Source organism: Heliangelus exortis, chromosome 1 (assembly GCF_036169615.1).
Source record: "Heliangelus exortis chromosome 1, bHelExo1.hap1, whole genome shotgun sequence".
Classification (NCBI taxonomy): domain Eukaryota; kingdom Metazoa; phylum Chordata; class Aves; order Apodiformes; family Trochilidae; genus Heliangelus; species Heliangelus exortis.
This window is the reverse complement of record NC_092422.1, coordinates 148,027,560-148,052,296: the sequence shown is the minus strand read 5'-3', so window position 1 is coordinate 148,052,296 and position 24,737 is coordinate 148,027,560. Positions and strand designations below refer to the sequence as shown.

Below are 24,737 nucleotides of genomic sequence, written 5' to 3'. Positions count from 1 at the left end.
TTTTAGAGACTTTGCTCCCCCAGTCCCTCTCCCAGTCCCTTGCAGTCCATCAATTTGAGAGATGAGGGAAGAGGGATGCCTGTGAAGACTGAGGAAAAAAAGTTGCTGAGTACCTCAAGCTAATAGCAGCAAACAATCTAAATGCAAACATTTTAACGTGATTAAACCTTCTTCATTCTCCCTTTAGGTGCACAAAATGCATTGCAGTGAACAAAATACTATATTGCTGTAATGGCTTCTGTACTAAATTAAATTTGAAATACCACCAATTGTTATTCAAAGAGATTGCTGTACTAATCCCAGTCTTTTGAAAACAAGCATATTTTAACCACAGAGCATTCATCCCTGATTGACCCTCAAAGAATGTATATTCACAAACTCTTCGAAAATGCCTACTTCTGGATGTTCTAGCCTATTCTTTCTGAATGCCTTCTTGTCCTCTGACTGTACCAAAAAGCTCAGAAGACTCAACTTAAACTCAAGTCTCCCTTTTTCCAAGACAACACATTCCAGTATTGCACTGCAGCTTGGTAAAGCTAACTATGAAAATTTAAGAAATTACCATTGCAGGTATCTGCCACACTTTCTCTTAGAAATTGTCATGCCTGTAGCAAAGAAGGCAGAGCAAGGTTTATGTTCACATTGTGGCAGTTCAAATTCCCAGGCTGGTACACCGGCTTAAAGCACTTTTGCAGATGTGTCTGGACAGTTTTGTGGGCAGAACTTCTTCTATTTTGGCTGTGCAATGGAAGCTTGTAGCACTCTTACAATGGCTGTGTCATTTTGCAGCCCAGAAAGCCATCTGGGTCCTGGGCAGCATCAAAAGAAGCATAGACAGTCGGTCGAGGGAGGTGATTCTCTCGCTCTGCTCTGCTCTGCTCTGTGTAGTACTGTGTCCAGTTCTGGAGAACTCAACATAAGAAGGACATAATGCTCCTTGAGTGTGTCCAGAAGAGAGCCACAAAAATGATGAGAGGGATGGAGCAGCTCCCTATGAAGACAGGCTGAGGAGGTTTGGGTTGTTCAGCCTGGAGAAAAGGAGACTCTGAGCAGCTTTCAAATATCTGGGGAGCCTACAAGAAAGCTGGGGTAGGGCTTTTTTGTGAGGGTGTGTAGCAAAAGGACATGGGACAATGGTTTAAACTTGAACAGTGGAGATTTAGGTTAGACCTTAGGAAAACCTAAGGTTAGACCTTTCTTCTGAGTGTGGTGAGATGCTGTAACAGGTTACCCAGGGAAGTTGTGGCTGCCTGCTCCCTGGAAGTGTTCAAGTCCAGGTTAAAAGGGGCTTGGAGCAACCTGGTCTGGTGGGAGGTGTCCCTGCCCATGGCAGGAGGTTTGGAACTAGATCATCTTTAAGATCCCCACCAACCCGAACTATTCTATGATTCTATGATTCCATATGTATTGTTTCAGACCATAAAGGAACAGAGCATCCTGTTGGTCAGTCTGGTCTACATGCAATGAAAAAACCCTCATTTTTAGCTTAATCTCAAAGTTGAAAAATAAGGTTGCTACCTTTCATGCCTCCAGTAGGAAGAATGTGAACTCTATTAACCTTAATAAGGAAGAAATGGGACTCTCCATTACAGGTTTAATAGGTGACTGATACTTGAATGTCAGCATCAGATTAGCACAGGCAGCATATAAGCCTTTTGGCAGAAAACTCCATTTGTTCTTCAATGCTCTTGTATCTTTTTGTGTACCTGAAGATACAGTTTCTCTACTGGACCTGACCTGTACTTTGTGGGATGGAGCAGCTATCGGCAATGGTCATTCCTGCCTTTGGCTGTAGTACAAAGGGTGTCAAGTTCTGGCTCAGAATGAAGCAGGTTCCCATAGCTTTCTCCCTCTCCCACCGGTGAGTGAGAAACAGAAGGGTGGGTGGGAAGTGGCCACGTGCAGGTTTTACCCGCAGCTCACCCACTATAAGGCATGATCCACTTAAAACACAGCCAATTATATTGTTTTATTGAAGCCACAAGCTGGTTATTAAAAAAAAGCCTAAACCTCTGCTTTTTGGGCAGCCTCTTGTAGAGAAAACTTGAAGTCCCCTCGTATGCAGCCCAGAACCTGGGAGGAGCGGTAAGGGCAACGATGATGAAAGCTAAGAACGCAGGTCTAATTCACAGCTGCTGGGTAGGCAGGCTTGCAAGGCCTGCAAGAGCCACCACTTAGCCCACTGCCTCCGTGGCGGGAAGCAGAGGGAGGTAGAGGGAAGGGCAGAGGGAAGGGCAGAGGGAAGGGCAGAGGGAAGGGCAGAGGGAAGGGCAGAGCTGCCCGGCTGCTCCCGGCTGCTCCCGCCCTACTCCGGCGCCTCGCCCGGGGCCTCGCCCGCCGCCCCTCCGCAGCGCCCCCTGGCGGCCACGGCGGCAGCGCCCTCATGGAGCCCCCGTCGCGTCGCAGCGAATCAGAGTCCGCCACCTCCCGCCAAGGGGAGGAGCCACCCGCTCATTTAAATAACTCGGCGGCTGATTTGCATGCGGCCGAGGTGTCTGGCCCGGGGATTGGCCGGCTCCGAGGCAGCCCCCACCGCCGGCCCCCGAGCCCACAAAAGGGGCGGGGTCAGAGGAGAGAGGGGAGGGGACACGGGGCTGATTTGCATAACGGCCCGGCGCGTGCGGCGGGGGTAGGCGGCGTTGGTGCCCGGAGCGGGTTCCGATTTTGAATCTGCGGCGGCAGCACCGGTGAGGGCGGGAGCGGCGGCGGCGGTCGCCGAGCGGTGAGGCAGAAGCTGCCGCCGGGGCCCCGGGGGCACAGGTACCGTAAACGGCCCTTCCGGGGCGCGAGCGAGCCGGGCCGCGGCGGCACTTTTTGCGTGGAACGCTGCCCCGCGCGGCGGCGGCGGCAGCGGCGGCAGCGGCGTCGGTGGCAGTGCGCATGCTCCGGGGCTGCAGCTCTTGCACAGGCGCCGCTGCGCGCGCCCCACGCCCGCCCGCTGGGTGGGGAGCGCGGCGCAGCAGCAGCCCCGCGCGGGCTGCATGGGAGCACGTGACCCGGCTCCAGTGCAGGCGGCGGCGCGCATGCGCGGTGCTGTTTTCGCGCAGAGGTGGCAGCAGGTGGGGAGTGGGAAGCGGGGCGGTGTCTTCCTTTGCGCCACCCCCGGGGGTAGAGGGACCCCCGCGGCGGGTCACAGGTAGGTCTCGGCGGGAGGGTTAGGGTGCAGGCTGGGGGTGCTCAGCTGTGTCTTAAAGATACAGCGAACTGGGTGAGACCAGGCAGCTTTCTGGCTGCTTTCTGCCTTACGCAGCGGTGAGGTGGAGGCACCTCACAGGGCGGGTGTTTGGGTGGGGCAGAGGTGCGTCAGGCTGCTTGGCGCCTCGAAAGGGTTTCCTTGCTCTTGGGGAATGGCGTGATTTGGGTGGTGCCTCATGCAACCAGTGGACATCCTAGCAGGTACAGCAGGTGTGGATGTTGAGCATTGCGGTTGATGCACTGCAGAAGCAAGAAAAAGAAAACTTTTTCTCGTTATTGCACTCAGTAGAGCATCGGCGAACTTAAGAGTAATGTTTCTGAAATGTATGGACAACATATGCAACTAGAAACTGGGGCTTCTCAGTGAAGGCAAGAAAAAAAAAACTATAAAAAGGCCTAAGGCCTTTCTAATCTGCCCAACAAGGGCAGATTGGTTACTCCTGGTTGTTGTGGAAGCCCAGATCAAACAAAATGGGAATAGTTAACAGTTTAGGTAGTATGGTTACGAAAAGACGGTACTTCTGGACGTCTCGCTTTCATTGAATTTAAGTATTTAAAATACTGAAACTGTATTAATGATTGAGCATTTCAGATTTTAATTCTGATGTGGAGTCCATGAGAGTTTTAGCATTGTCGTCAAACATTTTTTCTTTTAAGAGATACGTGTAGTTCTTGTTATCCTGATACATGACAGGTATCAGTGGAAAAGGCCTAGTTTGGAATAATGTTTTTGTCACATTAGTAATCTTCCTGAAATAAATTATGTATTTTAAGTGTGAGTGATCCTTAGCACAAATAGACTTATTGGATGAAATTGTTAATGGAAAAGTAGTCTCTTAAAGAATTGAACAGCTCAGCCCAGATTATGCAACTAAATACAGTATAATTACAAATAAGTTTATTGGAATTCGTATCTGCAAGATCACTAGATTTTACAAGCTTGCTATTTTGCTCTCTTTTGCAAGTGAAAATATATTTGGGCCATTACCTATTACACCAGTTCTAATGACAAGTATTTTGCTCTAGCTTTTTAGAAATAGTGGAAACTGTTTAGCTTCTACTTAAATCTGAAATTAAAATGTTAAATATGAATTCTGTACACAAGCAGTGGGTTTTGTTGTAAAAAACAAGTCTTTTTCTGATTAGGTCTTGTTTGGTGCAATGCTACAGGAAGGTGTGAAGAAAAGTAATAGCTTTAATATTAAGAATTCTTAAGATGAAAAAAACAGTGCAAAACCCATTGCTATTTGATATGCAGTCTCTCAGTAGATAATTTCTCAGTTTTCAGATCTGTGAAAGGGGCTAATGGGTAGTTTTCAGGCCCATCATAAAATGAATTCACCAGTGACTGAGAACTTTTGAAACTTATGAATCGTAGCAGTTAAACCGACTATTTTTATTCATCAAGTTTAGCAATTTTCTTACTGCTTTATATGTTCTAGAACTATCAAATCAGATTCTTATTCATGTTCTTGTTGCTATGCTCTTAGCTTAGTAGATTTACAATGTTGGTTGGAGTAAAAGGCTTTTTATCATCTCCAACCTTGCTACCAAATGTTGCAGCGCTGAACTGATGCTTCCTCTGATAATACGAAACAGGGTTGTATTTTGCTGTATGGGTTACTTTAACAAGACTATCTTGAGTGTTATGTAGGCAAAAAATTGATCACACTTAGAAAAATTGATTCACAGAAGGATACAGTATCTATATACGTCAATTGAAATGATCATTTTCCTGCTTTTGAGGGAGCTCTTTAATTCTCATTTCCTATCCCTTACGAAGTCTGCTTCCAATAAGGTACTAAACCAAATAGCATGCATGCTGTACTCTGTGGTGTTTATTGTCCTTCTTCAGCTTTTCAGGGCTTCTTAGAACCTCAACTTTAACTGTAGTATGTTAGTTTCCCTGTAAAGGGCTCCATTAATAATGCTTCTAGAATTTGGGGCATAAATAATTGCAGGAAATGTGGTCTAATGTAGACACATGCTTTCCCACCAGCATGGGAGGTGGTTTGGGTAGTGAAGAGACTGGTTAGTCTACGAAAATAGTGTAATTTCAATTACTAATTTTACACAATCTGTTGAGAACAGAAGAAAAGTTTACATGTAAAAAAATGTTAAAATTCTCTTTTGGTAATTTATTCCTAATTAGTAACTAAGTTCTTGTTTTCATTGTGTTTGGTTGTGATTTTTAGGAGAGGGCATTAGGGTTATTAATGAAATGGAGATTATAAAGCCAAAATATACTTCACCAGGATGTTGATGATATGTAAACAGTTTGAAAACTGAATGTCTCCACCTAGTGGTTTTTTTATATTGGATGCTAGTTATATGTTTATGCTATGAGTTTATTTTGGAAATTACTGCAGTGACACAGAGGAACATTGCAGTTTTCATAAGAGTTATTAGCTGAGGAAAATAACTTGAGAGTTATTCAACGATTGTGAGGGTTTAGTTTGTTTTTTCTTCCCGAGTATATATTTTGCATAGTATTTCTCTTAAATGAAATGAAATCTAAAGTTGTTAACATTTTTCAGTAAAATCTGTAGCTGGACTGTTCTCCTTAGTATGTGACATTACTTTCGAAGGTTTACGTACACACAGAAAGCAAATGGGAACTCATAAGCTGGCCAACACAAATGATGCTTTCAGGGTATGTATTTGTAAATCTGGTATTTTAGTTATACTCATTGCACTATATGAAAAAGCACTCTCATGTTTCCACCATATTGTAGGAAATTATGTTCATCAAGCAGCAGTGGCTTTTCCAAATACGGCATGGAAACCGAGGGAAGGTTATTGACTGGGGTTTTTCTTCCTTTCATTAAAAAACAGACCAACCATGAAAACCAGAACAAAAGCCCAACAAACACAAGTAAATAAATATATATTTATTTTTTAAAAAATTTCTTGAAAGATCATTGCAGAAGCAGGAGAAAGTAAGACCGTTCTCTAAAGAGAACCAGCTGTTGATAAGTTGGACTGTTACAAAATGTCTTAATCTCTGAATGAAATTTAGATATAAATTGCATAATACTAGGTATTTAAAATTACTGTAGGTTGTCTTTTGGATAGTAAAGCTGGTGGCTGATCCCAAAGAATAACTGTTAGATCTTCTAGCATTGAGAATTTCAATTGGGAGGATCTAGAGCATAGTTTCTGGGCGAGTGTGCCCAGCCGGTGATGAGCGTGCAGCCCTCCTGCTGCTGATTTTAGCAGCCTGCTGGCTCATGCTGGTGTGCACTGGTCCTGTCCCAGGGGCTTTCACTGGGTTTTAGGACTTTAGCCTTGGAGAGTTTGGGGGTTTTTTCCTATCTATGGAATTATATCAAAGGGTTAGCCAAATCGACATCCAAAATGGTGTCCTGAGTGAACCCAGTCTGTGGCAACTGATATTTGTGAACTGATTTAAAAATGTGGGTAAACTGGAATGTGTTACTTTGGTTTTGACCCTTTAAATGCAAATTAGCTGACATTGTAAACTGGAAGTGATTTTTTTCAAGCCAAAGGAGGCATTTCAACCAGCTCAGTGCTCTTGTTTTTTTCCTGGAAAGGGAGGTTTATTGAGTTTCTGTCAGTCTTTGAATTCTGGTTATCTTTTTCACAGCAAAATTGTCTATGAAGTTGTAGGATCTTAATTTTCATTCACCTGAAGAGGTTTTGTGTATCACTCATAATGTGTTTAGGTGTCTGAACTTTTTTGTTTGCAGTTTTTTGATAATTTTTTTTCTTCCCTATTTCTCTGGTAATGGGGGTCAGAAAATCCTTGAATTGATAGGTAGAATGTTTAAGTCTCAGGAAGCATCTGATCATTAGAGTCATTATTAGTCTACACAACAAACTATGAAAGTGAGTGTCATCAATTTTAGAGACAGAAAATAATATTATTAGTTATCCAGAAACTGGATCTGCAGAATGCATGAGTTGTTTGGGGTTTGTTTTGTTTGCTTGTTCTGGTTGGTTGTTTTTTTGTTTTGATTTGGTTTTTAAAGAATGATAAAGAGTGAACTAAACCAATAAACGCTCCAGCTTTTCAGTATATAAGAAATTGAATTGTGATTCAGAAATGGGAGTCTGTTTTGATTGAGTTTTTTCTGTCTCCTACTTAACTCCATATTCTGGTTTTAGTTAGTGTTCTAGTACTTATCTCTGTTCTGTCTTGCTTATTTGTGTGGATCCATATACATGTCAATCCCAAAGATGAGAGTAGCATTTCAGATACACTCAAGTCTTATGTGGCTTTATTTAATGTTTCCACTTGAGGTTATGTTCCTATTAAATAAAAAACAGAAAGATGTTAGTGAAAAATGCCCATATGCAGCTTAAAAAATGCATGAATAAAGGTATTAAACAGCATTTCATAATTCCACTAGTAAGGCAAATATGTTTATCAAATAAAAATTATCTTTTTTTTGCATAAGCAGAACATTTACTATAAAGCAGGTGAGTGACAGACAAAACTGCTTAGTTCTGCCACAGCACTGCCTATTCTAACAGAAATTTGCTCATAATTTACTGCTGCTACAGTAGTAAATTTTATGCGATCGTTGTCAATTGGTCTATCCTTCGTAATTCTTGAAAGATTTATTAATTTTCTGTATGTTTGACAGAGCAGTAAGTATCAAAGGTAACAAAATCTTGAAAAATTTGTGAAAACAAGCAGCTGGGGTGAGGAGAGTTGAGGCTACCATTGTTCCCGGTGAGGGACCTTGGCTTTCACACGTTGTTTAGGGGGATATCTTGCTGTCAGTCAGGACATGGGTGTTGTCTGTCAGAAGACGCTGTCACATCAGCACGCAGCTTTGCACTAGATGTGGTCGTGCACTGACTTGCCCAGTGTAGTAAGGCCCTGATGATAACCTGAGGCCATGCTGATAAAAACTAGTAAGACAGTACTTACAAATCTGCAGGAAATGGGGTATCATTAGTTCCCCTGCTCACTCATTATTTCATTTAGTATCACTGGCATAAACTCTTGAAATAAAATCACCAGTATATTTAATAGCAAGTCTTCCCTCACTCCAGTTTTCCCCGTCCATTTTTTTATTTTATTTTTTTTTAGTAATTTTTTTTTTTTTTTTTTTTGGTGGTGTACATGAAAGCATAATAGTAACTATTCCTAAATGACTGATCCTCAGTTGTATGTCAGCTTCCATCATATCACTGTGGAGGAGTTCAGAACACTTACCTATGTGATATAAATGCCCTTCACATTCCCTTGGAATTTATGAGTGACTTTAAGAAAAACAAAACAAAACAATAGACAAACCTCTCTCCCCCCTGCTGTTCTTTACAATGTTTTATTTGGAAGCTGTGCCTTGTTATAAGTGACAAATCTACACTCATACATTACCAGATCTTATTTCTCCCAGTAACAAACATCAAGTCATGTGATATCTTAGTAAATAGGATGGCTGTGTGCAAAGAATATTTTAAAAAATAATTTGTTTTCAATTAGTTGTTTTGTAAGTAAATCAATAGTACTTACTAGCTTGGATATTTTTAAGACAGGGAAAATGCTTTTCTCTTAGTGATAGAATTTTTGAAAATGCTCTTAAGTTAATGTAAATCAAGTTACAGGTTTTATGAATTACATGATTGTGGGTATGTCAGGTAACTGTTAAAATAACCTGCATATTTGCTGTCACTTTGTGCTGTCCTAAGCATTACCCTCCATTTCACAATACCATAAAGAAGAAAAAAAAAAAGGGCAAAAAACCCCCACAAAAGTTCCTTCTACCTTTGCCTCTGATGTGCTTACTTATTCCAGTTTCTGGAAGGTAATTTTAAAAAGATGTTGCTATCTGGATTTTTTTACATGCGTTTAAGAAGTGTTTAGTAGCAAACTAGCACACAAACATAAGTGCTTGCTGACTTTAAGCAATACATTGAAAATTTTCTTTATTTGTTCTTTGATCATGTGGCTTGCAACTATAGGAGTACCTCAAATGTTTTGCAAACTTTGACTTCCTGGACTGTAATATTTCTTGTCTCGTGATCATCCTGGACTCTTTTTTTTTTTTTTTTTTTTTTTTTTCCTCGGGTAGTTTAAGTAGTTTCTATTTGCTAAGTTCTTGCAGCCCAGAGTGACAGCAGAGAGGATGTTTCTTGAAGTCAGCTTACTGGCCTGTGTTAATACAGGAATAAAGGTTTCAGTTGATGGTCTATTGAGACTTCAGTTCAGATGCATGCAAACAGTAGTAGTCTCCCATGAATTTTTCCAGTGTAAAATGTGTTCTGCCCGTTTAATGTTAAATAACATAAAAAAAAAAAAAAAAAAAGGCGGGTAAATGAGAAAAGTGGCTAAGCTGTGCTTTGTACACAAGGAAATGTGAAGGATGTGTCGCAGATTGATTTCTGAGCTTATAATTTGAGCAAAATAAATTATTTATGATTTGGCTGCTTTTTTACCGCCCTTGTAATGTGAAATGGCATAAACCCCTGCCTGAAAGTCCAGAATTTTCTGCCTCCCTTTGAGTCTCCAGGGTAGGATTCCTAGTTATAAAGTGTCACTCTAGCTAATGATACTTAAGAGGTGTGTGTAGGGGTAATATTACTTCTACAAGGCAACAATTAGAGAAATGACAGAGTACCACTCTGAGTTTCTTGTTTGATGTTCATGAGAAGGTTGGAAAATGGAAGCTCTGTTTATGACTAGATAAATTGAACTTGCTGAAATGATAGTGTAGTGTGTTGGAATGTCATTAAAAGGGAGCAGAGTTAAGGCTGGAGTTTTTATTATGCAGATCAGTTACTTCGCTCTTAATATGGTGTTTGGTTAAATTTTATGATTTATTTTAAAATAATTTTGGTTAATATTTTCAACATGTTAACACACATATGTATATTAACTGAAATGTATTGAAGTGAATTGTTGAGTAAATGCACATGGCTTCTTAACGTTCAGCTAGATTTTTTTGCAACTAGGTATCTGTATTACCATATCAGTACCTCTGCATGTTCATGAAGCTTTCTGACAAGGTAAGACAATTGACTGCAGCAACTGGAATTCTATTTTTTCTGGCTCAGTGGAAATATCCTCTGATTTGTTTTTTTTCTATTCAAATGTATTTAAAGTAATTGACTTTCCGTATATTAATGTAGATTTCTTTTGATGTAGAAATTTTGTAGGTGTGCTAACCTCTTCTCTATTAAAAACATTGCTAGTGTGCAAATCAAAGTGTCTACTCATTATATAGATCAAATACCAAGTCTGAATTTTTACATGTTAGAAGTTACTGTAAACCTTTTAAGTTGATAGTGTTCTATGTAGGAAGCTCAGAGTAAGCAATGTGGGGTTAAAACTGACTAGTACAAAACATTTCAAGTTGTAAGCTTAATGTTTTGGGGTTTTTTTTTCTTCATTATTTATTTATTATTTTTAGTAATAGGTCTTGGTGAAAAAAAGCTTCAGGGTAGTGGGTAATGTTGAACTAATTCTCATTGGTCTCCAGTCTTTACAAATTTGAGAGACTTTTCTTTTGGGCATTTGAACATTAAGCATATTTTAATTTAAACCTCTGAATCTGTACAGTATTATCAAAGATAGTAATAGTCTAAATAGCTGCTTACATGTATGAGGCATATGCATTCTTGTATTGCATAACATTTTTCCTTTTGTCCTTGTAGTAGCGAGGTAGTGTATTTCAACATTTTAAAAGTTTGAAATACTAAATGTGGTGCTGATGAGTGCATCAGACAGCTACTGCTGGCATGTGATTAATCAGTCCTGAAATAACTACCTACAGCTGGCAACAGACATGCACAGTTACATAAGTTTAGGCATTTTCATAAAAGAAGTAGATGGAAGGCATATTCCCCCATTTTGGAGGAAGGGAGGAGCTTACCGTGTTGGGCTAATTTTGGATCACAAAGGTAATTTTTTGGTAGATAAGAATAATTAATATTGATTTTCTTCGGGACAGCTCTTGAAAATATTCTGTTTTAAATAGCTGTATTGTGATTTTGTAGAAGAGGGGTACATGGGGATGTGAGGGAGATACATAGAGGAGCTCCCTCTAGAACTGATCCACCATTTTCTAGAAGAGAGCATGGGATTGGTGTTAAGGAACAGATTCCAGACAGGAGCCTGTATTACATTTACTTCTGCTTGTGTTAAAATTGTCTATTTGTTTGACAAGCCCTCTGTCTCCCCTCCACCAGGTTCCAAAAATAGTTGTTTAGGAACAAACTACTCAGTATTGTTACAAGAAAATTCTAGCAAAATTGTTGAAGGTATTCTTGATCTGTCTTGTCTTCAAAAAACTTAGCCAACATGCACCATGACTTAGGAAGAATTGGTTACCTGGAGTGTTCTTGGGGGTTTTTGCCAAGCTTTGTTGTTTATAAAGTGAATTCTGTTTGCCCCCCCCCCCTCCCCCCAATTAAAACTGTTTAATTGGGCAAATAATGATACAGATTATTTTAGAAAACATTGGTTCTGTAAAAAGCTATAGATCAGTTTCTTAAGGGCTTTGAGAAAAAAACAAACAAAAAACAAAAAACAAAAATCCCCACGACTGAAATGGTATTGCCGAATGTTGATCAGTCTGTGCCTGATCTGGCTCCGTAGCTGTGGCTGTTAATATGTGACATGGATTTTAAACTGCCTGGAGTTGGGAGGGATTTGGAGTATGTGACACAAATCCTGTATCACAGACCTAGCAGGGCTGCCTCTCCCTGGTCTTTGGTTTATTTTAGTTTTTCTCTTTATCAGCGGGTGCCTGGGAGTAGCTGCAGTGTTGCAGCAGTGCATTAACCATTTCCTGCCTCTCAGGAGGAAACCATTCCCCTGGCCTCTCTCTGCCTGTGCAGTTCGAGGCAGTGTGGCGAAGAGGGAGGGGCTTTGCTGTATAAGTAAATAAATGCTTTATCCACTGCTGGGTTGTCACTGAGTGCACATGGCAGCCATCTTAATCACGTTTTCAGTGCAGCTGAGGCAGTGCACTTTCAAAATGGCTGCCGAGGTGTTCTCATTGCCGCAGCTTAGCGTCACTGTATGCAAATGAGTGGAGCTGTTGGCATCACATGCTCCTGACATCAAGAGGTAAGCATCAGCTCTGCTTTGCTGAGAAACATTTTCAGATTCTGTTTAGGTAAAATTAACTCATTCGGAACTGTATAAAATATCTTGAAATAGTGTCCTTTTTTTGTCAACAGGAGGGTGGGGGTTTGTGTGTGTTTCTTCTTTTTTTCTTCCCACCCATCCCCTCCCCCCACTGAATTAATTCATAGACCTCTGTTCCTTCTCAATTACAGGATAGATTGGGTGGGGCAGGAGAGGTCAAAGGTCATACCCAGATGTCTTGCTAACCAAATTATTTCATTTTGGCTTACCTCCCTTACCAGGCCAGAAGAGGCTTCACTTTATGGTGCCCTTCTTCATACTTCAACTAAAACATTAGATAACCTCTTTATAAACTTTGTTAAATTTTTGTAACCGAGTGGTTAGGTTTACATTTGATTACAATATTTTATACATTTAACTTTTCTTCAACAGTAGATAACTATAACACCTGGGTAATACATGGAATAGCGATGATTATGTACATTAACTGACTTGCAGGTAGCAGTTATTTGCTACATACACTAGTATAAATTGTGCAGAAGTACTCCAAATGATAGAATGAAAGTCTCGAAGGTAAATTATTCTTTTATTTCTTCTGCATAATTTTATTGAAATCTGAATTTCAAAGTGGTAGTGGTTTCCTGTGGCCTAGTCTTTTCCTGTGTGTTACTGGTTGGTGGCCTAGCTATCTGTCATGCTCAACACTCATTAAAAAGTAGTTGACAGGTGTCACTGTTCTGGGATGTGAAGATGGCGTAGAAACAGTCCTCAGCCTTTTTCCATGGTGGAGAGCAAAAGCAGAGGAGGAGAAAGGAGACATTTTTCCTCACAACCTATTCATTTTCTTGTTTTGTCTCAAATACCTAGTTCATGTCTTTATGGGATGCTATATTGGGTATGAGTTAATATGAGAAGAGTGAAATAGGGAGTTCCATGAAGTTTTCTAGAAACGTGAGGAGTACCAGAAGAAATGGGTACTCACCAGGATGTAATTTAAGAGTCTTTTCCTGTGTGAAGTTGAACTTAGTGCCAAGGGTGTGCAAATCAGTAATAGAGGCCAGAAAGTTTAGTGTTTTTGCCCGATAATTCAGTGCTTAGCATAATAAAAAAAAGTCGGCGGTTAAATTAGTTTTAAAATATATATTCCTGTAAGTGATCATTCTATAGTTAATGACAATATACAGTTTATAATGAAATTAAATATTCTGAGTAGATAGTATATGTCAGATTCTCGGTTTCTTCATGTTTACTGTGTGCATTTGATACAAAGAAATAAAATAAACCCTGAGCAGACAAAAAAAATCCACCACACCAAAACCCAGTAGAATACAGGATTGTAAGCCCTGATTGATTGGTGATGACAGCTGACTCTAAATTTGTGTCACTGGTCATACTGTTTTCAGAGTTTAGGATAAAAGATCAGTGACAGGATTAATGTGAACATGTTGTCATAGGTGATGATGAAATGCAGGTATGTAGGTAGGTTTATTACTTGTTTTATTGCTTGCTGAATTTTGTTTAGTGGGCTTGATTTAGGGCATATTTTAGTTCGTAGTGCCTTTTCTTGATTAAGATAGTTAAGATTCTGAGAACATTTGGGCACTTTAAAGTGTCTTAGAACTCAAACAACAAATCCTACTTAATAAAATGAAATTTGGCCATACATTCATTCACCTAATCTAATCAATGTAGATTAATAATGAAGTGAGATTTCCTTCTTCCTGTGCCTCAAACAAACTTGCGGGTTTTCTGCAAGATACTCTTGAGTCAAGTAATCCTGACTGGAGTCTTATAAATTATTACTGAGGTTTTGTTTGTGTGGTTTTTAGTCAGATATTGTTGATTAATTCCAGATGTTAATAGCTCGTATTGTTCAAAGCAAGCAGAAACAATTCATTGAGATCACCCAGCTCCTACGTGTTAGTCATTGAAGAAGATGAAATTTTCTGTTTAAAACGTATTTTACCATACATGTCCTGTGGTGGTTCTGTTGATTTTTTTTGTACTGCGTTTTTTTATGAGTGTTTGAATTTATTTTTTTTAAGGACCATAATGCAAATCTTGTAAAGCAGTAGGCATGTAAAAATTGGCGAGTTCTATTTGTTCTGTTGCTTTGGGGTTTTTGTTATTGTTTTTGCTTTTTTTGTTGTTTGGTTTATTTTTTGTTAAACCCCTCTTTAATGGGAACATGAAAAGTACCATAAAATTAAAAGGAGTGCATCCATTAAAAGGAGTGGTTCTTCATGTCTTTAATACAATTGTTTTAGAGCCTTTTTTGTTATCTTTTGTTTGTTTTACAGAAAAGGCATAGAGAGATTGCCAGAGTTCAGAGGAAAGCTCTTGTCTGAATTTCTTCCTTTTGGTTTTGGTTTACTGTGCTCTTTAACAGGACATATTGAAAACAGTATCATTCTTGAAAGTGTTGTATAAAATGACTGGCCCAGCAGGGAGCTGTAGTGTTTTGTTCTAGTAAACTGGGTGGGTGGTGTGGTTTGGGGTGGGAGGTTTTTTTGGTGGTGGTGGTGGTTTTCTTTTTTCTGTATTAAAATGGTTGTTGGTTTTGAAACTTGTGTTGCATATGGAACACAACCCCATTTCCAGAAGTCCAGGTAACATTAACAGTTTGTTCTTTAATAGTCAAAAAGAAAATTAAACCCAGCAATTTACGTGCATTCACCAGGCACTTGATGATAAAAAAATAATAAATATCTTTCTTAAATACATTAATTTGATATGCACAATTTTAATTGGAAACAGTTATGTATAATGAATTAACAAATACAACTGATTTAATCATTACACATTTTTTATGTGCAATGCATTGTCAGACCTTGCTCAGTGTTGCAGTTGTCTGCATTTTCTCCACTTTTGAGACCTGCTGCAGTCTCAAACACAACTGTGACTTTCAAAGAGAAATACCCAACAATAGTTGCACATTTTTTATAATTCAGTTTTTTGCAAATGGTGTATTTGATTTTAAGGAAATTATTCCACTTTATTTTCATTTGTGCTCTTAACTGAGTAGTTTTTCATTACTAAATCCTACTTGCTTGGAGCCACTCTGACATGACTTGATTATTTTTTATGTTCCTTTTATAATTTAGAATGGTCTTAATTTGCACAGCTGCATACTCTATTTTGGTAGCAAACAATTTCAGGCAGGATTCGAAAGAAATTGGAATGAACTGCTGAATTAATGCAACGCTGTTTAATGGATGTAAATCACTTCCAACCAGCTGACTTGTTTGGATCTTTAGGTACTAAATAAATGGTTACCAAGCACTTAGTGTTTTGAACCTTAAATAATGGATCGCATTATGGCTTACACAAGTTATATTGGACATTTATTTTTAGATGTAGACTATTTTTCTGGAGAATGTGGTGTCTTCAAAGGAATCATGAGCAAGGCACGTGTTTTTTTTCTGCATCACCTTGATTTGCAGGTTAAGATGTCACCTGTTCAGTATTTGTTTAGTAAATGACAAAATTCTTCATGTAAATTCAAGTGAGCAAAATTCGTTTTTTCTAGAAGTTGATAAGGAGTCAAACAGTATTTTGCCTTTGTAAAAGAAAGGGAGTGCAACATTCGACTCGGGTCTAACTGCCAGCCAGTTACCCATTATCGAACATTTTCTCATCCCTTTTCTTCAGTAGAAAAGCAGATAAAACCAGTGGCAGCCCTCCCAGTCCCCACTTCCCCCTTCCTTTCCCCTCTCCCTGTTTCCTGCCTTCCCTTCTTCTGTTCATGCAAACTTCTGCTGCAGAGAATCTTGAAAAGCCACACTGGCTAAGGTAATGGGTCAATTTCTCTACTTAAACTTCACTTTCAGTGCCTTTCAAAAACCGATGTGAAAAAACTCTGGGAACTGCCGAATTTCTGGGTGACTCTTAGGAGTACGATTAGTTCTGTTTCATGCTTTGGTTAAGTCGATCTGTTGCCTACAGAAGGCCCAAGACATTTCATTTTTTTCTGTGGTGGGTGTTGCTTCTTTTTCTTGATCAAACCATTAGTGACAGATTTAGTCGTTATTATTTTCTTTTAAAAATCCTTATTTTGAATAAGGTTTGTCAATTAAATGCATTCATTTCTAACTGTGTTGAGTTAGGCAAATGGCTTTGTGGCAGACTTTGGTGTCTGTTCTGGATCAACTGACATTTAGGATTTGAGGATGTGGTCTTTGATACATAACAATTCTAACCATACAGCTAATGTTAATTATATCAAATGCAGCTGTCCTTATTACTGGAACATCTGCTCTTTAAGGTCGTTTCTGATGAGAGGTTTTGTAATTGTTTGCATCTTGGGGGAAGACTCCGGTTACTTGGCTTTGAAAAAGGCCAAGTCCTAGAAACTCCCGGGTGTTTCCGCTGACTTCAGGCTAAGTGTGTGGGAAAGGCAGGCAGACATTTTGTCTTTTTCTGTTGAGGCAATCACTGGAGGATATAATTCGAGTGTGATATTGTTTATTCTCACGGATTAAAAAACCACAAAAAAACAAAACCAAAAAAACCGCACCAAACAACCCAAACCAAGCAAAAACGCGCGCACACAAACAAATAAAAAAAGCACAACACAAGCTATCACCACCACCCCCAATCAATCACACCCCCCCCCCCCTACACAACCCCCGCCAAGAAACAAAAATTAAAAAAAAAAAAAACCAACAAAACCAAACCGAACAGCCTCCCACACACACCCAAATATCCCGTGTTGTAAGCGGTCCCTGTGTCAGGGTGGGCTGGTGCCTGACCGGCAGGCGCTGCTGCAGCTGTTTGGGGCTCGGCGGGCGAGCCCTCGGGTTACTCTTATCTGCGAGGCCACCCCCGTGCCCTTAGTAACCGAGTCGCTGCGTTTCTCGCTGCCGAACCGATCGCTCCTCCTCCGTAGCAACGCTGCGCGTTTGAAATGGAGCTTTCTGCTCCTAGTCAGCTGGTGCGAGAGGCCAGGAGGCGCAGCGGGGGAAGGTGCGGGCGGGGGGTGTGGGTGTTTCTGCCTGAACGTTCTGGAAGTGGGGTGTTGCCTCCCCAAGAAGGCAGATGGAGAGCTGGCCCTCCGGGCAGCCAGCAAGCTCTGGCCTGGATTTCCTGAGGAGACTGGAGCCGAGGATAGAAAGGGTTCCAAGTACCGGCTTCTATTTTGCAGTATCTGTTTTACTGTGTTGCGAATTGTACTGTTATTTCTGGTATTTGTGTACAAGGCTGCAGAGCTGAGTGGGGGGGCGTGGCTTTCTGTGGAAAACACGGTTTGGGTTCTTTTTGTTCGCTGTTCATAAAGCAGTGTTGGTGCTCTTTGATTTTTTTAAGCTCAGGCTGCTCATCGGATGATTCCTTCAGCAGATGACTACAGCAGTTGTGAAAGATGTATTCTGCACAGTGTTTGAATGTGCTAACATGCACAGATGTCTGAAAGCAAGATAAAAGATACAGGTGATGTGAAAGAGCAGTACAGAATCACTGGTATAGTTAAGGGTTGTCACTGTAATGTGATAGTCTTTCTAGAAAAGTAATTCTTTCTCCTTTAGAAATCATCACTTTAGGCTTTTGGATACCATAGCTGAGGATGAATTGTTACAACTAATGAAGAATAATTTTCATTACTAAACACTTTCAGACACAAAAGCGGTAGCTTTACTGTAGATGAGGACTGTGTTATGCTGACATAATCTAGAACCAGACATACAGCAAATTAGGCTCACACTGGAAAAGGGGAAATGTAAGGTAATCTGCCTATATATAGCCTTGACACTGCTGGCATTCTGAAGAGCTAGAAGAGGCCCGTGGCGAAGAGCAGCCTTATGTCCGGAGGCAGCTGTGCCTTTGCCCTGCTGGGGATTGACAAGCATCACTCTCACCAACACTTTCGATTTCCAGTAAATGGTGCCAGGCTGCAACCTACAGCATTGTTGCTAAATGTGTAGCTAGCCAAGCATTAGTGTGGGTTTAACTTCATTTTATTGAGGGTTTCTCAAATTCATGTTTGTAGCTAGTGTAACAAGCAGTATGTTTATTTACATTGAGTTGTTTCATGCTCTGAATGTTTCTTATAAAGGCAGAAAATGAGAGGAAAAATGTGTTGACAAATGATTCATCATTTTCCTGCACACACCTGGTTCCTCCCTGCCCTCCCGACTCCACCCCACCCCCCAAAAAAAAAATTATTTCTAGAATAAACATTTGTAAAATGTAATTTATTTATTGATGTACTTGAACCTTCACTTGAAGGAGAATTGTAAGACTTAAGATTAACTGTTTGAAGTTAGAGTGAGACTGAAATCCAAGCTTCTGCCTCCTTATGTCACTGTATCTTAGGTACTTGAAAAGATAAAGTGCAAAGCTCTGGATGACAGATATTTTTTCCTTCATTTGTCTAACGAAGAAATATTAAATGTGAAGTGGAAACAGCAAATTAAATGGCCAGACATGTTACCTGTCAGCATTAGGTTAAAAATGAATTTGTACTGCTTGGAGCTGATAGGTACTTATTTGTACAATGCAAAATATTGGAAGTACCAGTTTAAGAAAAGCTGGTTTCTGGGGACTGAGCATACCCATTTTTAAAATTTTATTTTAGCTACTACAGGGCGCTCACCAGAATCCCTGGGAACTGCGAATCGCTGGGCAATGTGTGGAACAGACTTCAAGGTGGAATTTATTTATTTTTTTTTTTTTAAAGACTATATTCAGTTTTCGTTTATATAAACAGTAAGCGCAGCACTTGATTTTGACACGGATCAGGATTATTAGCAAGCAAATAACTAGAGGATAGATACATTCTAGAACCCGTAGTGGTCTCTGGAGGGCGGGGGGACGTTTTGCCCGGCAGTATCTCCCTGCAGTTTAGCCTTGAAATGAGGCCCCCTTTATGTAAATTTTTACTGGCGCCAGCGAGCTGTAACTGCAGTCTGGCCGTGCTTCGGCAGCAGCTAACATGTGGCATGGACTTCTGTGCACGGATTGCAGGAGCATTCGAGTTCCTGGATCCTAAGAGCCGTACTGCTGAATCTGAAAACACGTACAAAGGAACCTGGGTGTAATTAGATTGCTATAGTAAGTGAAAATACCGAGGAAATGCTAGCTTTTTTTGTTTGTTTTTTGTTAGTGTGCTGCCTTTCACTGTGTTGTACTAAATTATGCTTGTTGGTACTACTGTGTGGTATGTGGGAGGTTCTTCACTGCACATAGTTGCTGCAGTGCTAATAGTTGGCAGCACAGAAGGAGGTACAGAGTCCGACCGAAGGCACTTGTGCTGTTCCCGTGGCGGCTGTGGCATGCTCAGGGAGCTGCAGGGACACTCCTGCCACAGTCAGCCACTTGTGTGAAGAAGTGGGAGTAGCAGCAGGCTTGAACGAGCAGATGTAGGCTGCTAGCTGAGAGGTACAACAGCACAGATCAGGCTGGCTTAGAAAGAGTACTCGTGCTGCTGCTATGTAAACAAAACGAGATCTTAGTATCAAGATGGCCGACCTGGAAGTGTACTCATGATACTTATGCAAATGAGCTACATGTTAGTGGCTTACGCAGAGGAGGAAGCTCATTTTGCACGTGCCACCTTCTCCCCAGGTAAGAGAAGCAGCTCGTTTTAGTAATTTTTGTTTTAGAGGCCTGTGAAGTTATTTTTCCACTTACATGCCCATCCCTCACTCTGGCATAATGCCAGCAATTAAATTTTGATAGGAGGTGTTTTCGGAGAGGCCTGGAAATAATTTGTTCCTGCTGTGATTATTTTTGGGTTGCTGTTGTTACAAGTTACGTAAAGTAGCAAGCACTGTAAAATGTTTACTTAATTAAAATTGAAGACTTAAAAAAATGTTAGAAATGTGAATATATAGGTTTTGCCGCTATTATTTTTGTTTGGTTAAAAGCTCTTCTGTTTTATTTCTGTGTTATTTTTGCTCCTCTAGTTGATGCACATGGAGACTTAGCAATACTGTGAGCTTACCCCTGGGAAGGGTGCAGAATTACAAAGGTTGAGTGCACCAATGGTGGTTTTTTGGCTTCATGGCATAATAAAGAAACTTCATTATCCTGATCGTAATTTGAATTATCTTCTTCTTGAGATTTGATGTTTAAACAATTGAGCATTGAACTGTTGTCCACGTATCTTTTAGTATAAATGCACATTTTCAAGTGTATATATGTAAATTTTTTTAAGATCTATTTATAAACAGGGAAACAGATAAGAATAAAATGTGTCTCTCATCTACCTCAGAAGACAGTAAGCTTGCCTTAGAGCAGTGTATTTTAACTGAATAATGGTATTGCTAATTACATAATATACTGTATTGTGGTTATGCATGTAGTGCATGAAATGACTGCATGGGCAGATGTGCTGGTTCTAGACAAATGTATTTACATTGCCTTTATTCTACAAGACAAAAATGTTGTGACAGCTTGGGAGACTGATAGGAGACGGTAAAAGAAAATCACTGGATCTTAGAGATAATTGGAGTTGGATGAACAGGCCAAGGAAAACATGGACACTTAAAGGTAGACAGCAGCTCAAGATAGGTATGGCAAACTGGTGGTAGATGTGCTTGGTCTTGTTGAGAGAAAATAGATTAATTGAAGAGAATAAAACTAAAAAGGTGTAAGGACTAAGTAGGAAGACATTATTATTTGAGCTTAAAATGGCAATGATAGGGACTAAATGTATGGCATCCGTTCTGAAATTAACTGCGTACTAAGGCAAATAGGGAAGATATGATGATGCTGTGAAATAAAACTGTAGTAGGTAGTTGATTCTGAGGAGGGCAAAATTTAGTTATAATAGAGAAAGATATTCTTCATTGATACGTCAAGGTAATATGCTGCATGCCAGCAACTCAGGCCAAATGAGTTGGGTTTTGTACATATCTCATTTAATTTGAAACCTTTAACCTTTTGGGGTTTTTTTGTGATAAATTAAGATCTTATAGGGACACAGTTATGCTTGTCATCTAAAATTCTGGTTATTTGTATACCCAGACCAGAAAAGTATCAGATTTGTGTCTGTGGGCACATGTGAGAAATTATATTAATAGGTATATGGTAGATTTTCCCCTAAGAAATTACATGGAAATTACATAGAAATCACAATTAGCAACTACCAAAGTTGTCTGTAAAGGGCAACTTCTGTTAAAACCAGTCTTTGAAATGTGAAGGGAGGAGCCCTGAATTGCTTCCTCCTTTTCTGTAGAGTGTGAGGATGAAGTGTGTAAGTAGAGGAGAAATGGCATAAAGAGGGGCATGAAAAATGTAGAAAGCTGATTATAAGCAACAAAATGTTCCTGAGAGAAAACCTTCACTTGTAAAGCAAAGGATAACAAAGGTGAGATTGTTAAAAATTGAGAGATAATTCTAAGAGTAATGTAGATGACAATGATTACATGATCCATAGTGAAAGAGAAAAGGCAGAAGATTCCAGTAAGTATTTTTGAGTTTTCTTTTAGATATAAGTGATATTACATTATAATGTCTCACAGGTGACTTAAGTACTTTAAATCTTAGGAGCAGGAAGGAGGATACTAAAAAGTCTATGAGAGGCATTTCTTAACAAAGGCTACAAGCAGGTCTTTATAATCTTCACCCAGGAGTTCTAAAAGAAACTTGAAAACTTTTGAAATAAGAAGGTCAAGCAGGATGACCTAGATCTAACTATTTAGCCCCCCGTAAGTCCTGGATAAAAATAATGGAGGGACAACTGAGGGGTTCAGTAAATAAGAAAGATTATTATCAGAATTAATGCTCAGGCAGTTCTATGGAAAGAAAGCTTAATTTAAAAAAGAAACGTAATGTGATTTGTTTTAGAATGAGGTTTTTAGGTCTAAATACCCAATACGTATAATGCAATTATACCTTGATACACTCTTTTTCTTATTTAACAAACACCACCTTTCCCTGCCCCCAAACACTGTGTCTATACAGTGTTATGTTGATTTAAAAGTTTTTTAAAGCTTTTAAAAGCTGGGGTAGGATGCATGCTGTAAGTAGTTTCTTTACAGTAGGTATTGTAAAGCAGTTACTTTTGTTAACTTTCAGAGAGTAGAAAGATCAAGTCTTGGAGTTATCTGGACCATGTGCTTAGTGGGACCCACTCCAGCAGTATTATACTGCACAGCAAAATCTCAAGCTGTATATTTAGAAACTGTATGTTACAGGACATCTGCTCAACAGGAAGTCCTATCCTGGTGTTTAGCAGGGATCATAGAGATAAAAATGTGAGCTAAAGCCCCAAATAGAAAGTTAATGTAGAGGGGATGGAATTCTGTTGAATACAGAGAAAGAGTAAGGAAGTCATCCACTACATTCATCATTAATACTGATCATGTGAATTCCATATCAATACAGGTTACAGTCTTGTTGTTTAAAAGGGTTTTTTTTACAATGTTGAAAGATAAGGAAGGGTCCTGCAGAAAAGGCACAAGAACCACTGGCTTAAGAACACAATTGTAAAATAATTTAAAATTTAAACTGAAAATCTAGGTTGGAGGGACCTCTGGAGATCTTCTAGTCTGATATCTTGAAAGAAGGATAACCTCAAAACGCTACCAGATTGCACTGGGGTTTGGCAGGGTGACACTTGAAAATCAGCAGAGATTCTGCAACCATTTTTGTTAAGCTGTTTCACTACTTTTGTGGTGAGGAAGCATTAGCTACATCTGTCTGGAATTTCTTCTGCTGCAGGCTGTATTTGTTTCCTCTTGCAAGTGTGTTGTGCATCTCTGAGAAGTCTGGCTTTGTCTTCTCTATGAATACCGGTCATGTTGTTGAAGAAGCAATTAGTAATTTTCCCCACTTAGCATTTTACATGGTGCACAAATTCAGCTCACGAGTCTCACCTCATCTGTCATGTTATCCAGCTCTCAATCATCTTTATGGTTCTCCATTGAATCTGCCTATCTATATATCTTTTCCATTCAGGGTCCCTAAAGTGGATGCAACATACTTCAGATGCAGGTTCACAGGTGCCAAGTAGTGTAGAATAATTACTTGCTTTCATCTGCAGGCTGTGTTTTTGCCTATGCATACTAGTTTTGAATTTTAAAAGAATTAGTGTAAAGCAGGAATTTCATTGAATATGTTCCTTCAGAAAGCAAGAATTACTACCAAAGAATTACTACTTCAAGACAAGAGGGCATGGTCTCAAGTTATGCCAGGGGAGGTTTAGGTTGGATATTAGAATTTCTTTACGAAGAGGATGATCAGACGTTGGAATGGGCTGCCCAGGGAAGTGGTGGATTCTCCGTCCCTGGAGATATTTAAAAAGAGACTGGATGTGGCACTCAGTGCCATGGTCTGGTAACTGTGACGATAGTGGATCAAGGGTTGGACTTGATGATCTCTGAGGTCCCTTCCAACCCAGCCAATTCTATGATTCTATTCTATGGTTGTATGATCTTTGAGAATATGCTTTGTCATAAATAATTTTTTAAAATAGGGTCCCCAATCCAGAAGGGGGAAGAAGGGGAAAAAAAAAAAGCGACTAAAGAAAGTGAATTTTCTGTCTTAGTGTATTATTTCTTTACAGAAAGATAGTAATCTTTATTTGAAGACAGGCTTAAAAGAAAGGCCTACCTATGGTACTTAGATGGCATATGGATTTGGAAGAGCTGATGCATGAGGCATCCCTGCAGCTGGGTTACGTGGGATAATGCAGGCATGAAGTCTTCCATGTAATCTAAATTTCAGGTAATTTGATGCAGTTACCTAGTAGAGATTGTTACAGACTTTACCACTAGTTTGGCTCAGAGCTGGTTAAATATTTAGACAAACCATACCCAGCCTTACACTGATGTGGAGAGACCCTAGAAAAGTTGTCTAGGTCTTATGTCTAAGAATTTCTGGATCATCTCATCTTGTGGCTCTTAGCCAGTTAAGATATTTAGATGATGTCAAGAAAGTCAGCCAGGTTGCATTAGCCAAGTGATTTTCTGGTTTCAGCAAATGGATGGCTAAGGGCATTCAATGCCAATATAACCATAGAAATGGTTCATTTTGTTGTCATGCAATGTCTTTAATTCCATCAGTTTCATATTTTTCACCAGTCATGTTTGAGTGGGTAGTATTGCTTCATTCCACACCTTCCCTTCTGAAAGGACAGTGGGCAAGACTTACTGTGCAGAATAACTTGTAACTTTTGAATGAAAACCCTTATAATCAAAAAAAGTAAAACACCTAATTGTCTTCAGTCATCTTCGTGCACTGTAGTCAGTAATGTTATATCGTTTTTATATTTGCGATTTTATTTCTCTTTTATTATGAGTCTTTTTCTTAATTTGTGGTCAGACCTGGTTTTCCTTTTGTGCTTACATCTGGTTTGTTTGGGCTGGAGTATTTTAATCAAAGAGAATAATACATAGAGCTATGACTTTTTGTACCGCCCTGTTATAGAACTTAAATTACAAGATCAGTCACAGGCATATCTGTCAGTTTGAGGTAGAGGCTTGCCCACTCTGTATGTTGGAGTAGGAGGGGAAGTGGTCCCTTCTGTTCTCCA

The 24,737-nt window shown here is 39.7% G+C and overlaps 1 protein-coding gene across 12 annotated transcripts in view; it reads left to right on the top strand.

The window, feature by feature from the left end:
• Positions 1-2,606: 2,606 nt before the first annotated feature.
• The window catches only part of ATF7IP (activating transcription factor 7 interacting protein), a 104,051-nt gene continuing 81,920 nt past the window's right edge, over positions 2,607-24,737 (top strand). For 2 of the 12 annotated variants that reach the window (XM_071732704.1, XM_071732698.1), the window contains exon 1: positions 2,903-3,136. In XM_071732704.1, the coding sequence (XP_071588805.1) occupies positions 2,982-3,136 (155 nt within the window). In that variant the 5' untranslated portion in view covers positions 2,903-2,981. Of the gene's footprint in view, positions 2,761-2,901; positions 3,137-12,106; positions 12,242-17,244; positions 17,378-19,480; positions 19,823-24,737 lie in introns of those variants that run through there. The other 10 variants (XM_071732758.1, XM_071732741.1, XM_071732773.1 and 7 more) reach the window with 8 other exon arrangements.